The 15,348-nt window shown below is 52.9% G+C and overlaps 3 protein-coding genes across 3 annotated transcripts; 2 read left to right on the plus strand and 1 right to left on the minus strand.

Annotated features, from left to right (window-relative positions):
• Positions 1-3,178: 3,178 nt before the first annotated feature.
• J7T55_011725 (ww domain binding protein 11) lies at positions 3,179-4,033 on the plus strand (the record flags this gene model as incomplete). The annotated part of the gene is made up of 1 exon (XM_053136539.1): positions 3,179-4,033. One exon carries the CDS (start codon positions 3,179-3,181, stop codon positions 4,031-4,033), a length of 855 nt encoding a protein of 284 aa, XP_052999531.1.
• Positions 4,034-4,732: 699 nt separating this feature from the next.
• J7T55_011726 (riboflavin transporter mch5) lies at positions 4,733-6,210 on the plus strand (the record flags this gene model as incomplete). Its single annotated transcript, XM_053136540.1, has 2 exons — positions 4,733-5,246; positions 5,303-6,210. The coding sequence occupies 2 exons, from the start codon at positions 4,733-4,735 to the stop codon at positions 6,208-6,210; spliced, it is 1,422 nt and encodes a 473-aa protein (XP_052999532.1).
• Positions 6,211-6,974: 764 nt separating this feature from the next.
• On the minus strand, positions 6,975-13,897 carry J7T55_011727 (polyketide synthase 10; the record flags this gene model as incomplete). The annotated part of the gene is made up of 5 exons (XM_053136541.1): positions 6,975-12,395; positions 12,502-13,301; positions 13,363-13,428; positions 13,483-13,552; positions 13,637-13,897. 5 exons carry the CDS (start codon positions 13,895-13,897, stop codon positions 6,975-6,977), a joined length of 6,618 nt encoding a protein of 2,205 aa, XP_052999533.1.
• Positions 13,898-15,348: the final 1,451 nt, after the last annotated feature.

A 15,348-nucleotide genomic window follows, 5' to 3' on the forward strand; every position in this document is an offset into this window, starting at 1 on the left:
CTGGGGACTGAAAGGGGAGCGAGTGAGAGAATGAGTGAGAGAGTGTTGCAGCCCAAGCTCGAGCCTGAAAAGTCGACGAGATAAACACACGCAGAGAGACACACGCGCGGCTACGGCAACAACAACATGTGAAGCAGGCTCAGCCGCATCAAGGTGGGGGGGAGAGATTGCGACTGATGCAATGCACAACCGATGCGATCAAATGCAAGAAAGAGCATGGGGCAGAAAGACGCGGGAGAAGCCCACTTATTTATCCAGGTTGTGTCGTGCAACTGTTGTCTCTGGTGGGAGGAAGGCTGGCAATGGCGGGCAGCACTTCCTTCGCAAGAGCGAGACAGAGGGCGGAGGGGGAGGGGGTGGGGGAGCGAACAATCCGTAGGATTACTCTGTTGGTCACTGCGGCGTCATTGGCCCCACCCAGAATCAAAACATCTGTTCGCGGGTTGGTCAAGCAACAACAACACAACGCGACCGGGGAAGGCCACGCTAAAGCCATGAAACGAGACAAAAAACTGCATTTTCAACGTCCAATTTCCATTCCAACCCAATCCATGTAGACTACCTTGAACCATGTATCTGCCATGCGTCTGGTGCGGTATATCCAGGGCTGGCGGTGCTTTGGCTTTGGGGTCGCCAGCAGCTCCCTGCAGCGCGGAGCTGTGTAGATGATGTGCCCACGTTCTAGTCTTGGGCGTGGGCTGCCCCAGGCTGCCAACTAAGCGACCCACATTATCAAGTAAAAACAAAAGCGCCTTCCCTCGATATCGTCCACCATTTGAGGGCTCGTGATACTCATGCTGCCAAATAGGTACCTACGTACTGATCACCGCCATCATCTTCAACGACCCAACGTGACGGGGGCATGTAGACTGGTGTTGGCACTCCATGGTGGGCACATCGAATGTGTATGTAGACGGGCTGTTTGTCCTTAGTCCTCAGCACTCCCTGCCAAGACTTCCCTTCCCTACCCCATCAACTATACTCATACCCGCCGCAAATGCGAGTATGTTGTTCTCTTCGAAGGCATTACCAAGCCTGGAGTATCGAGGCACGCAGCGCTGTGTCTTGGTGGAGCTTGGACTACGGGATCAAGATGCGTTGATTGCCTCGCCGTGTTGGACTGTCGATCAGTGTGCTGAAAGGAGATAGCCTCTTCATGGTAGCATTGTCAAGGTTGCGTCACCTGAAAGAACTTTCCAACTAAGGAAATCATCATCTCTGGCATGCTTTCCGGTCCCACGTCAACTGGGTAATGACCGTATCCATCATATACGGAGAGCAAAGATTTGGAGTAGAGTTGCGTCGCCGGGAAGCACTCTTTGATAGACTCATGCTCACGCACAAACCTTCACTGAAAAGTAAATGCTCGAAGTTGCTCGGAAGGCAGCTTATATACGAGGACGTGCGATCGCTCAATATGCCCTGCAGTGGAAGAACAACTAAAGACACGAGAGAATTTCAGATCGTGCTTATTATACACAGGTAGTGGGTAGCTCCCTCCATGCCTGGTGGCCGTGGTTGCGGCGTAATGCCACTGCTAGCAATTCCAATATGGCACTGGGACATGAATGACACCGACGCCGCTTGGTGGCCGTTGAATCACCATGGTGCAAGAGGCCCAGACCAACGCCACAGTGCAGCTGGACCAAAGGGAGAAGTACTGCAGCGAAGCATTCATCGCTCAAACTCATACGATATTGTGGAAATATCCCACAGACATACGTGTATCCATGGCATCAAACACGACGAAAGATTGACTCTGGTCTTCAGAGTACAGGCCCAAGCATTTGCCAACAGGACAACATCGGTCTGACATGTAGCACAAGGCGCGAGTTGAGACGCGGCCTGCTGAGGATGTCTATAAACGTGCGATCGTCCATGTGTTCCGAAGATGTCGCATTTATCAAAAGGCCGGTCAAACAGCAGTCTACCATCACCCTATCACTAAAGCCTGTTGCACGTGGAGCGCAAGGTGTTGATGACCAGACAAATCGATCGGATTTCTCTAATCGTTTTCGAGGACTCGAGATGGGGCGTCCTCGGGCTCCGGATTGCGGAGGACCCGTACGCCTAAATCCAGTAGAAACTCAGATGCCATTCCATCATGCAGAGGAGCCCCTGAGTAGACCGTAATGGCCGAAGTCGCCGTGGTGTGTACTCTGGTGATCATAGACTCCATACATCCCTTCATTTACGGCAGCCGCCCGCCATCCTCTCTGAACTCTAGTCCTGTCGTTCCGATAGACCCGTCACCGTTCATCCCAGAAAAGTAGAGAGGCGAGCTTAGGAGGTCGGGTTGGGGTTCATCTGTTCCATGTCAGCCTCTGTATTTGTGTGCGGTGGACCTTTGCAATGGGGCCGCGAGGGCAGGATCGCGCCCCATCGCGTCTCAGTATCAAACGCACCTTCCTCTTGCCACCAGTGAGTTGCACGTTGACGAAACGGCGGGTGTATGTGAGTCTCTTCTTCGCACGTCCCTTACTGTATGATCGTTAGCATCGATGGTTTTGGGTCGACAGTGACGAGTTCGTCATCGGCATCGCGTGATCGAGGTCCTGTTAGACATACGGAGTCTTCTTCTTCTCTGCAATCAAAAATCCGTGAGCATTTCTGCATACACTATAGCATCATCAAGATTTTGCGGTGGTACGCACCCTGCTTCTCAACCTTGGGGGTCTGAGACTTGACCTTGCCGGCACGGGCGCTGTGGACAATTTTGTTAGAATTTTGATCTTTCCGCTCGCCCCTTTCCGCGACCGTCGCCCCGGATGTCGTGGTCCTTACAGAGATCCGTGAACCTTTCCCATTTTCGATGATTGTCTGATCGATTGACGAAGGTTCGTTGATGGATTGTTTGATGAAAGTCGGTGGGTTTCGTCAGCGCTGGGTGATGAGTCGTAGACGGCCAAGTCGGATTCTGTGGAATTGTCACTCGTTTTTCGCCGCCACAGCGGGGCCAGTCGGGTGAGTTTCCAACTAGTGGCTGGGTGCACGTGACTCACCGGCGTTAAGCGATAAGAAACGCCGATAAGAGATTCTTGGCTGCATGCAGCTGCTGATACTGCATTGGAGTTCCGAAAGCTGAGGCCCTGGACGGTACGGCATAGAAGCCAATAATTGAATCTTCGTACTTTACAATTCCTTCTAATACCTCTCGTCCCCTTCCTCTTCACACAGCATGCCAAAGGAACGCAACTTCAACCCCGTGCAGGCCCAGCGCAAGGCCGACAAGGCCAAGGCGATCAAGAAAGGCAAAGCAGACGTAACCGCCAAGCGCAACGAGCGACTCGCAAAGCGCAATCCGGTGCACATACAAAAGCAGATTGACGACCTAAAAGCAGTCACTGCAGGTGGCGGCAAACTCTCTCATCACGAAGAGCAGGTTCTCGAGGGTCTAGAGAAGGAGTTTAAAGCCGTCCAAAAGGCACGAGAGACACTGGGCGATGCGGCGCCACAATTCCGAAGCAGCGGACCAAGGCGAGATGGCGACAATGACAGAGGAGCCCTAGGCAAGAGACGAAGGGACTACGACGAGGTTGAGCTGAGCAGCGACAGCGATGTGCCAGAGGACGTGCGCAGCATCCCAATGCCGAGAGATACGCCGCCGCCGATTCCAAAGGAGGTCATGGATAGGTGGTGGGCCAAGAGGAGGGCGAAGATGAATGAGAACAAGAATGCGAATCTGGAGCCATTAGGTGGCGGCAACGACAGGAGCGGGAGGGGTGAGAGACAGGCCTCGACGCCTACGCCTGTTGCTGAAGCAAAGACTGTCTACGAATCAAAGCCGATGGTGCGAGACCTGCGGAAGGAGGCGGTTGCATTTGTCCCTAGTGTGGTGAGGCACAAGCTGGACAAGACTCAGGGCAAGGGTGGTCTCATGGAACCCGAGGAGGCGGACAGGCTTGAGAAAGAGGGATACCTGCCGACCTCACATCGCGACACCGAGGGAGCACAGTCGACGGAACCGGACATCGACTCGTCTAAAGCATCGCGTCAAGTCACACTGGAGGAAGTTGAGGACGATGAAGATTGAAGACTTAGGCGCTGAACAAGATCGTCAAACCAAAGAGACAGGTCTGCGCCGTCCAGGGGAGTCCTTGAAGAGTTCCATTCTCGAGCAAGGTATCCTACGACGACCACGCGCAAAGAGCGCATGGAGGAACAAGGTTATCAGTAACGCCAGCCTCTCCGCCGCTCTTTCAATGCGGTCGGTATACTGTCAGCAGGGCCGTAGTGATGTGCGACTATTCTTCGTCTGCTGAGATGGAAAGACAGCCCAGGAGAAGCTCGCAACTCGAGGCATGAAGCCATACCGTATACGGTCCGTCCGCCAAGCATTAGCAATTAGGTGTGCTTCACACCCACTATGATGACAAGCTATGGGCCGTAAAGCCGATCGCCGCTAACAAATGATTTTTCAAGGGACCAACAACAGGTGTGTTTACACAACACACGCGCAACAAATGAAATTGTTACATAATAAAATCGGGCAATGTGTATACCGTCCATGGTATTCCCGAGCACACCTTCCGGAGCCTAGTACACCTCGGCCCCCTCTTCCGAGAGCGGATGTTCATGGTTCGTAGAGCTTGTGACTACAATGATCGAATCAAAATTTTCTGTGTGGATTTGCTCTGGGTCGTAGGCAACGAGTATCTCTGTATTCTGGCTCGAGAGCTCCAAACTCTTAAGTCTTTTCGGCAACTGCCTAAATAGCGCGAGAGTCTCCAGAATGGCAGAGCCCATAGGCTCTCTGGACCGTGGTCAAGCCCCTGACTCGTTGACCGAAAAGGCACTGGTCGACAGTAATGACGACAACGAAGACCTCAATAATCACCACCACCACAACAATATCAATAATGCCGTCCCACCACCCTTGTTCGTTATTCCTAGCAACGTGGAACATGAACCAGAGACACACACGTCCTCATCGGCTGGGGACAATGAGACATACCCAGAAGGTGGTTTACGGGCATGGCTCGTCGTCCTCGGCGCCTGGCTTGCGCTGGTGTCCTCACTCGGCCTGATGAATACACTCGCAACCTTCCAGACCTATTTAACAACACATCAACTTGAGGAATATGACGAGGGAACGGTCGGTTGGATATTCTCGATATACACATTTGTCGTGTTCTTTGGGGGCTTGTACATTGGGCCCCTATTCGACAAGCATGGGCCGAGATGGCTGGTCCTCATAGGAACACTTTCTGTGGGCACTAGCATGATGCTTTTTAGTATTTCCACAGGTAGATGACATCGATGCATCAAAGCTGAACACTGTCATTAACATACGGCTATACAGAACTCTGGCACTTCATTCTGTCCTTCGGCGTCTTCTGCGGCCTAGGGTGCTCTCTCCTCTTCACGCCCTCGATCGCCGCCGTGGGGCACTTTTTCCAAGCACGGCGCGGTCTCGCCACGGGCATCGCCTCCACGGGCGGGAGTATTGGCGGCATCATATTCCCTTTAATGCTGCAGTCACTGTTCCCTCGTTTCGGCTGGGGCTGGTCTATCCGCATCCTAAGCTTCGTTGTGCTGGCCATCTGCGCGTGCGCGAACTTCCTCATCCGCTCGCGCCTCCCGCCCGCGCTCAACGCCAGCGCCCGGCCCGACTTCAAGATCTTCGGCAACCGCGCCTTCCTGCTAACCACCATCGGCATGTTCCTGCTAGAGTTCGCGCTCTTCATTCCGCTGACATACATCTCGTCCTATGCCAGGTCCAAGGGCTTCAGCGAGGCCTTCTCATTTCAGATACTGCCCATCCTCAACGCCGCGTCCGCCTTCGGTCGAGCGCTGCCTGGCTACTGGGGCGATAAGATTGGACCTTTTAATATTAACATGCTCATGGCTATCCTCTCCATAATCTCGTGCCTTGCGATTTGGCTGCCCGCGGGGTCCTACACAGCCGGCCTGATTCTGTTCGCAGTAGTGTTTGGTTTCGCCAGCGGGAGCAACATCAGCATCACTCCGGTGTGCATTGGCATGCTGTGCAAAACGCAAAACTATGGCCGGTACTATGCCACGTGCTACACGGTTGTCAGCTTTGCTTGCCTTGTAGGTGTGCCGATTGGGGGCAACATATTGACGTCGAATGGAGGTGATTACTGGGGGGTCATTGTTTTCACCGGTCTGGTGTATCTGGGCTCTTTCATATCGCTGTACTTCGCAAAGGTGTGCAAGGTTGGCTGGAAGCCCTGGATTATCTTCTGAAGTATAGGAGAGAATGATAAGTCGACTATACCTGGGCTCTTCTGCTCTCAACCTCTCTCTCTCCCCCCCTCTTGACACCCAAACAATACAAATCCTAAGCATCAAATTTTGCCGACTGACTAGATAACTCCCTAAGTGCTATAAACTGCAATATGCCAAGTAAATCATCTTTTGAAATTTCATGTCGAAACAGGAGTGATGTTGAATGATGTTCCACATCATGTTGTTTCTGGTCGTCCCATCCTATCCTACCTAGCTACCTCTTGTGCAATGGTTATGGCTAGTAAAGAGTAGTGAAATACTCCACATGAACTCTATATATGTCATACATCAAGACACTTAGACATTGCTAGTATTTCGAAGGCTTTAGGGGACATATGTAAAAATCGTCAAGACTGTTGAACTACAGTCTCAAGTCTATTCATACCCAACTCCAGACTGATAATTTACATGAGAAGCCTAGTCTTGTATTTAACAATCGCTCAATTGGCACGCAAGAAGTCGCTGGAAAAGGTCAAGGAGCCGTGTAAACTGGATTAAACATCTATAAAAAAGTTTATCTATTATGGCCTCTCCATCTCGCCTCTCCTTATATTTTCTTGTTCCTTTTCGTATCTCTCCTATCATCTCTACTTTCGTCGCCAGAACTACCTCGACCTTAAATGCCATAAAGTCCCTTCTCCGCAATGGGCCTTCCACCCCTCTCTTCAGCACGTGCCATTTTACTGTACATGATTCCTTTGCTTGCCAGGTATCCTCCGATTCTATATGCCAAAACCCCCCTTCTCGACAATGGAGCGCGCCAACTCCATGATGGACGCCGCGCCGATGACCTCCATATCGCTGACCTTCACGCTGGTGTTCTTGAATATCCAGCTGCGGAAGGAGGACGTGACGAGGGAGTCGACGCCATAGGCCGTGAGAGACTTGTCCACATCCATGTCGTCCGGAGACATGCTCAGGGAGACAGACAGATACTCCACACAGGCCGTGAGGGCGACATGAGCAGCCTCGTCAGCAGAGTCAGCCGACTTGAGCGCCGCGACCATGGCCCTGCCGCTGCTCTGCGAGGAGATGCTCGTGGAGGTTGAGGAGCTCCACGGTGTATCGCCAGAAGTGTCGGATTGTTCCTCTGGGAGATCGAGCTGATTGAGAATATCAAACATCTTGGTCTCGGTCCAGTAAGGGTCGGTGACTTCGTTCTGCAAGATCAAGCCGCCCGTGCCAACGCCGGTAATCACCTGAGCTGGAAGTTGGAGGGCGTTGCTGCCGCCGCCGACCATGGCGCGCTCTACGAGAAAGAGAAAGTTTTCCAGCGAGACCGTGAAGAAGCCACCAGCCTTGAGAGTGGCCAGGGTCTTCTCGTCCTCCTCCAACATCCCGGCACCCATGACAGGGCCAAGGTCGAGGGAAACGGAATTTTTCAGGCCAAGGGACGCGCGGTGGTGGGCCAACGCATCTTGGAAACAGTTACCAGCGGCATAATTCGCCTGGCCGCGATTACCAATCACGCCGGAGGCAGATGACAATAAGACGAAGAAGTCCATATCATGAGGCAGGACGTTGTGAAGGTTCCAAGAGCCAGTGATCTTAGGATTCGTAGCGGCCGTCCAGTCCTCATATGACATGCTCTCCCACACCGCATCAGCCACGACTGCTGCGCATTGGACAGCTCCTTTGACAGGCGGCATGCAGATGTTAGCAAACGCTTGACGAAGGCTTCTTTCGTTGCAAATGTCAACAGCAAGAGCTAAGGCTTTGACGCCGCGTTGCGATATTGAATGCAGAAATTGATAGTCTTCTGGCGTGTTCGCGCCTGAACGAGAAAGAAATAGCAAGTTTCGCGCTCCGCGGTCAACCATCAGGCCAGCCAGGGCTTTGCCCAGGCCACCCAGTCCGCCAACAAGGGCGTAGGTAGCATTGGGATGTAGCACCATAGGAGTTAAAGGGTTGGTGCCAACCCGTATGTGGGATTTGGCAGTGAAGCGAAGGGTGTTCAGGTGGCGGCCCGGATTCGCGGCCATGGAGTCCCAGAGCCGATCAAGATTCTCAACTCGCTCCTCGTGGACGAGGTTGGGAGATGGGCTGCCAAGGCGGTCCTCCAAAACGAGCTTGAGCACATCCTCCCAAGCCTGTGCGATTACCTTGGTTCGTTTCTTCGCAACTTCAAAGAGGTCGAACTTATGGATAGAGACGTTGGCATACCGGGGAGCAATAGCTGCCTTTGACGAAGCAGTGTTGCTGACAAGGAAAATGTGGCCGTTGTCTCCAACGGACTGAGCGCTCTGGTCTAAATGATCCACCGTGGGTGAGAACACACAGTCGACACCGTCGCCGGCTGTCAGGTGCATGAGCTGCTCAGAAAAAGCCTCGTTGTTCACATCAATGATGTGCTCCTGCGGCAGGCCGTAGTGCATATTCAGGTCGGAGCGTTGTTCTGCGTTGCTGACACCTGCAAAAACAGTTGCGCCGAGATATTGAGCCACTCGAATTGCTGCATCGCCGAAAGGGCCGGCCGCACAGTGTATAAAGACGGTATCCCCGCAAGAAAGGCCTGCGATATTGTTGAAGCGATGATAAGCGCAGGTCAATGCGGCTGGACTCAAGCCTCGTATTTTGCAGGGGGCGTGCAGCTGGTGAACAAAGATCTGGTCAACTGTCACCGACGACCGTACTGTGCCGCTGGCCAGGGCGACCACTAGAACACCAACAGTGATTCTGGTAACGCTTGATCCCACCTGTTCCACCGTACCAATGACATCGGCGCCCAGGCTGCACTCACTGCTTCGACCTAAGATAGTGTCAAGATCAAACTGGAAGAGATTTGTGCTGTGAACGGCAATGCGAACATCGTATGGTCCAAGAGGCTGCGTGTCAGCATCGTTTGTTTCGAAGTACGTGCTCGTTGTATCCGTGATGTGCGAGATCTTGAGTTTAACAGGCTGACGGAGTGTACCAAGAGGCAGAGTCTCAGTGCGTATCGCCTGATCGTAGCCCTTCTCAATGACCTCGTTGATCATTTCTAAGGGATGAAGGCGAGCAGTGAAAAGCTTGCTATCTCGAAGAGAGTATTCAACTTCAGGAATTTCGGTCATATTGGTCTCGACAAAGGCCTTGTTGAAAATAATTTGCATAGCAGAAATGGCTATATTTGCATGTTCCTCGTTCCGAGTCCCATCAAGATCAAGAGTAATAATGCGCTTGGAAGAATCCTCAGAACGGACGGTCCTGGCCAGGCCGTGGAAAGGGGCCATCCATGGCATCTCTGCAGTCTTCTGAGCACCCCTTGTAACCCAAAGGAGACCAGGCGTGGCCTTCAGGAGGAGCTTGATCTGTTCGAAAATTGGACGAGACATGTTGAACATGATGGCTTGATCAACCTCGACAAGGGAGATGCAGAGCTTGCTCGCTTGCTGTGGAGTCAGTTGAGACAGGTGAACGAGCTCAACATTGGGAAGGGCAAGGCGCTGGGCAAGGAGGTTGGTGACCTCAGAGATATCTCCATCTGGGAGTAGGACGATTATCGATATTCCATCGTTGATAGATACTGATCCATGCATATGAGACCAGACGGGATACAGCTCTCGCCAAATAAGCTCGCTGCAAAGGTGTCGGTTACTGGGCAAGAACCCGGACGCGCCTGAAGAAGCCAATTTTATAGACTCCATGCCCTTCACAACAATTAAACGTTTGCTGAAAGTCTCGTCAGACATTACAATGTCCGCTGAGGCTTCGCGAAAACCCTTGCGCTGAGCGATGGCGTACCCATGGAACTCGGCGCCAGCTCCCTTCAACATGGCGGGCGAGAAGCAGATCTGGCGGATGCAGGACGGAACCATCGTCTCATCGCCGACAGCAAATACTGTTTGAAACATAGCGTCGAGAGTGGCGGGATGGATGAGGTGATCGTACTCAAATTGTGCTGGCATTTTGGATTTGGTGTCGGGAATGCGCACAATGCTGGTGCAGGAGTGCTGGCCCCTGGCTAGGGCGACAACGTTTTGGAACAGTGGCCCATAATTCATGCCAATTCCATCCAGCCTCTCATACAAAGAACGAGCGCTGATTTTCTGAGTGCACTCAGAGCGCAGCCTCCAATAGGTGTCTCGGTAACCCTGGCACCAAATGGCATCACTCCGAGGCTCGTCGGTCAACTTTCCGCCGTAGAAGATATTGAACAGACCGCTTGCGTTCTCCTGCCAAGGCCCATGTTCCGTCCTCGTCTGAATTGAGAATGTATAGACCGCCATGCCGTTGGTGGCATCCGGTAATGGAATCTTCAATGCCTGCGTGTCGATTATGTGCTCCAAGCCATGCTGGTTTCCTGGGATGATGACTGGCTTGGCAATGGTGAAGTTGGAGATTTGGTATGTATCTACTCGCAACGAAGGGTCACTGCATTGCCTCGCAGCCTCTAGAGCCATCGTGACTAGGCCGGCAGCAGGGTAGATGACGACCTTTTGGACTTTGTGATCGTTCAGCCACGGATTCTCGTCGAGTCTCAGGAAACCGCGCCAGCGAGGGTGCTGAGGGGTGGAGTCAGCCAAAGGAGCACCGATCAGGTCTTCACGGCCGTGCTTCCTCTGGCGGAGGGCAATGCCCAAATGTGATTCAAACCAATAGCTCTTGGAACGATTGAAGGGATATGGAGGCAGATCCACAAGAAGCTGTGGTAAAAGACCCTCTTTGCTTCTCCAAACCCACGAAAAGTCCGCGTGATGACCGCGTGCCCAGAGTTCGCCCAGAGCTGCAAGAGCGGTGACAGAAGCGTGCTCGTTTCGCTTGAGAAGTGGAATGCACGGGAGCTCCTTCATTTCCTTCTCCACGGTGAGGGCATTGACGATCTCCTGGACAGGCCGCTTCAATGTGACAGCTGGACTAACCTCGAGAACGAGCTTGGGCTTTATAGCTCTATACATACTAGAGAAAGCCTGGCTGAAGAGCACAGGGCATGTGAGGTTCTTGGTCCAGTACTCGGCGCCTACTTGTCCCGCAAAGACCTCTTCACCGGTGACGGAAGAGAACATTCGAGGACCTTGCCCGAAGTTGATTGGTCTCACTTCATGTAGAGATTGCTGGTATGCTTGGCCGATCAAGCGCATGTGGTGTGAGTGATAGGCTGTCGTGACGTTGAGCAATCGATGAAAGACGCCGTCCACGTCCATCTCTTGCGCAAGGTGCAAAATCTCCTTTTCATTCCCAGACAGAGTGACGGAAGCCGTGCTGTTCTCACAAGCAACAACAACGGTCCCAGGGGGGACTCGTCGAATGTATTCCTGCACGTGCGTGACGGACAGACCAGCGGCCATCATGCGCCCCTTGACATCCGGATGTAAGTACTGGAGGGAGTGTGTGTGCTCTCCGCGACGAAAGGCGATGAGCCAAGCGTCCTCTCTGGTCAAGAAGCCAGAAGCATATGCGGCAGCGATCTCCCCAGACGAGTGGCCGACTACTGCCGAGGGCAAGATACCAGATGCCTTGAGCAAGTCAACGAGTGCGACCTGAATCGCGGTGGTCGCTGGCTGCGCAAACTTGGGCTCGTTGATGCGACTCAGAGAAGCGTCATGATTTCTCAGCTCCTGTAGAAGATCGAAGTCACTGGCTAAAATCTTGGATAGATACTTGGAGGCCCCGACAAGGCTGCTGCAGAAGGGCTGAAAGTCGATCAGCTCGCGGCCCATAGCATGCCACTGGGCGCCTTGGCCACAAAAGATCATCGCCAGAGTTGGGTCCGCATCATCGGAAGGGAGAAACCGATGGATGTTGAGGCGCTCAGGTGCGGCGAGCTGTTGCTCGAGGTCAGACGCCGATTGAGCAACTATGCAGGCCTTGAACTCGAGGGAAGAACGGCGAGACATCGTGTAGGCGTAGTTTGCCATGAGGGAAGCATCTGAGACATGCTTCGCGATGAAAGGCGCGTGGCCTGAAGTGATCCTAGCGATGCCATCCTTCTCATGGGACGAGACAAGAATCAATTGAGCGGCTGCAAAGGTCTTCTGCTCCTTGGCGAGACCAGTCGAGGCTGTGGTAGGCAGAGAACGATGGTTACCGGACAAAGACCGTTGTGCGAGATACGAGCCAGCATCGTCGAGTATTACGTGGGCATTTGTGCCTCCGAAACCGAAGCAGTTGACACTTGCTCGTCGAAGCCCGTCCGTTGGCCAGTTGGTGAGAGAGGTGGGGACCTAAGGAGGAAGAGAGGAAAGGTGGTCAGCCTTGTATTACATAATCATGAGCCTCCTTGCCAACGACGCATCACCAGCAAAACATTGCATTCGATGAGGCGCATACCTTGACCTTCCACTCCTTAAATTTGATCTTTGGACTTTCAATGGAGGGTTCGAAGAACAAATTCTTTGGTATTTGACCGCGCTCAACAGCAAGGACTGCCTTGATCAGACCAGCGACACCTGCCGCGCCCTCGAGGTGGCCAACGTTGGGCTTGATCGAGCCAACGAGGATGGGCTTGTCGACGTCGCGATTTTCACAGAATGCTCGAGATACGGCAAAACACTCCTTCGGGTCGCCCGCCGGAGTTCCAGTGCCGTGGCACTCGACGTAGGCAGTCTGATCTACATCCAAACCCGCCTCCTTGTAAACCGCCTCGATATTGGAGAGCTGTGCGTCGGAGCTGGGCATGGTGATGCCTGTAGTCCTGCCGTCTTGGTTGACGCGCGACCCGCGAATGACCGCGCGTATGGTATCATTGTCCCGTATTGCGTCCTGGAGTCGCTTCAATATGACCACGCCGACGCCTTCACCACGACCGTAACCCTCTGCCTTGCTCGTGAATGTATAGCACTTCCCGTCTTTTCCAAGAAAATTGAGCGCTGTCATGGGCATCATGGTAGCGGGGGTCAGGATCATGCCAACACCCGCAGCAATGGCCAGATCGGCTCGTCCAGTCCGGAGGTCTTGACTACAGTTGTGCACACCGACAAGACTCGCACTGCATCCTGTATCTACAGTCTGGCTGGGTCCTCGAAGATTGAACTGGTACGAGATGCGATTGGCAAGGATCGCCGCACCGGTCCCGGTTGCTGCATATTGAGGCGCCCAGTCTGGGTCTCGAAGGACAACTTGCTCGTAGTCTGCAGATGAGAGTGAGCTTTTCGGTCTGATTCATGGGGAGTCGGCTGACGATTAGGTTACCCTTGACAAATGTTCCGACGTTGACAGAAGTCTCACTAAGGTCAAGCGACTCCTTAGAGTAGCCGGCTGCGCATGCAATCAGCTGTGTGTCAGTTCGCTGAGAACTAGGTGTAGGCTTACCATTCTCGAGTGCCTGATACGTCACCTCAAGCAAGATACGCTGCTGTGGGTCAATCGCATGTGCCTCAGACTGGGAGATATTGAAAAACTGTTTTGTGACTGGTCACTCATTGCTTCCTAGTGTGGAGACGCGTGTGTAAGAACTGTCACTTACTTTAGCGTCAAAGGCTTTGATGTCGTCTTTGAGGAAATGCGCTCCCCTGAAGCCAATTGAGCCTTGACGTTGGCCACTAGGGTGATAGAACCCGTCGATGTTGAGTCGATCTTTTGGAAATTCTGACCAAGCGTCCCCACCTTTCTGAAGCATTGCAAGCAGCGACTCGACGTTCTCACCGTCACCGGGGAAGCGACAGGCCATTCCGACAATCGCGATCGGTACGACCGCATCGTGGTCTTGGATTTGTAGTTCACCCATTGTGTCTTGATGGAACAAGTATGGGTTGGATGCAAGAAGGAAGAATGGGTTGTTTCGGTTGCAGGTCGGAGAAGTTAAGGGGGCTTTGGGAGACACCAGGCGAAGCTGTGGGCTCAGCTTCAAGGCAGCCCAAGATGACCGGTCCCTCAACCGAGGATGAGATTCAAGATTCTTCGCGCCTCAAAACCTGCAAAATTGATTGAGCAGTTGGAGATTTCGCAAATGCTGATGACGATGGATGAAAGGGGTTTCGACGCCCTAATGGTGATATTGCAGTGGTTGTTGTCGTAAAAGAATGCGAGGCAGCTGTGGACGAGATGCGACTCGACGGTGGGGCCAGAGTCCTGTCCCGACTATTTGGCTGCCGCTTTCCAGCTGCCCGGGCAGCAGGTGAATTGGATTTAAGTGAATGAAGCCTCTCCAGATGGTACGTACTTCCGAGCACGCAGACAGCAAAGCCTCGAGGCACCACACTCCTTTTCACAGATCCTCGTAAAGGGGGGCACGTGGTGGCAACAGGGACCAAGCTTAACCTAACATCTAGGCAGCTCCACGTCTTGGTGTCTTCAAGCCGATGAGGCTCACGATTTCCCTCCCGATGCTAGTGGTGACACATAGTTCATCACGCTTCGACTCTAAGTCTGGACGATGACCACCAATGACGAGACTGATATAAGAGTTAAATGCAGAACAGGGTTGGATCGATTGGTAACACAAATCTCATTAGACAAGTGTGTAAAAAGGAGAGAAATTGCAAAAAGGGGGTTGTTTCCGAAGACGTAGCAGTGGACACTCCCCAACATCTTGTTCGAGAACATGTCGAAAAGGTTTTCCAATAGACTGGTTCTCAAGAGAGTGTACCGGCCTGCGTGCATTAGGCGCATGTACTGCTTTGAGCACCTAACGGGTTGGGGCAGCGTATGGACAGTACCAGGGAGCGGGCCGAACTGCGAGATGCCATGTTTATGAAAACATGGAAGTAGGACAGAGAATCTCAGGGGTAAATACAATAAAAGAAACCTTTGATGCTGCACCTCTTCGGCCAAGGGCTATACTCGCAATACAATTGCTTGCCATGGGTTCGGAACACACGTTGTGTCGTTGGACTGTGTAGTTTCTTTGTGGGAGGCGGGAGCATGCAACCGATTGCCTGTTAGGTGAGAAGATGGTGTTTCTTTTCCAAAACCTGCTCTCTTGTGTCCATGGTTTCTTGGCTTCCGTGTTTCCCGGTCTCCAATGGCAGATGTTATCCTTATTCCTTAAGCAGCTGAGTAGCGAGTGCGCCGGTCAGCACTAAGCCTCAGCTGACAGATTACACCTGAATCAGGGGAGACGTTAGCCTTGAAAAGTACTGCGCCGTCTCTTCGGGCGAAAAACAGTTTGTGGGGAAAAGAGACGGACATGAACTGGTATGGTGTGAGGGACACCCAAAGAGAACAGACCTTTGGGCC

This window comes from Diaporthe amygdali (genome assembly GCF_026229845.1).
Source record: "Diaporthe amygdali strain CAA958 chromosome Unknown NODE_2_length_3802984_cov_64_841326, whole genome shotgun sequence".
NCBI lineage: Eukaryota > Fungi > Ascomycota > Sordariomycetes > Diaporthales > Diaporthaceae > Diaporthe > Diaporthe amygdali.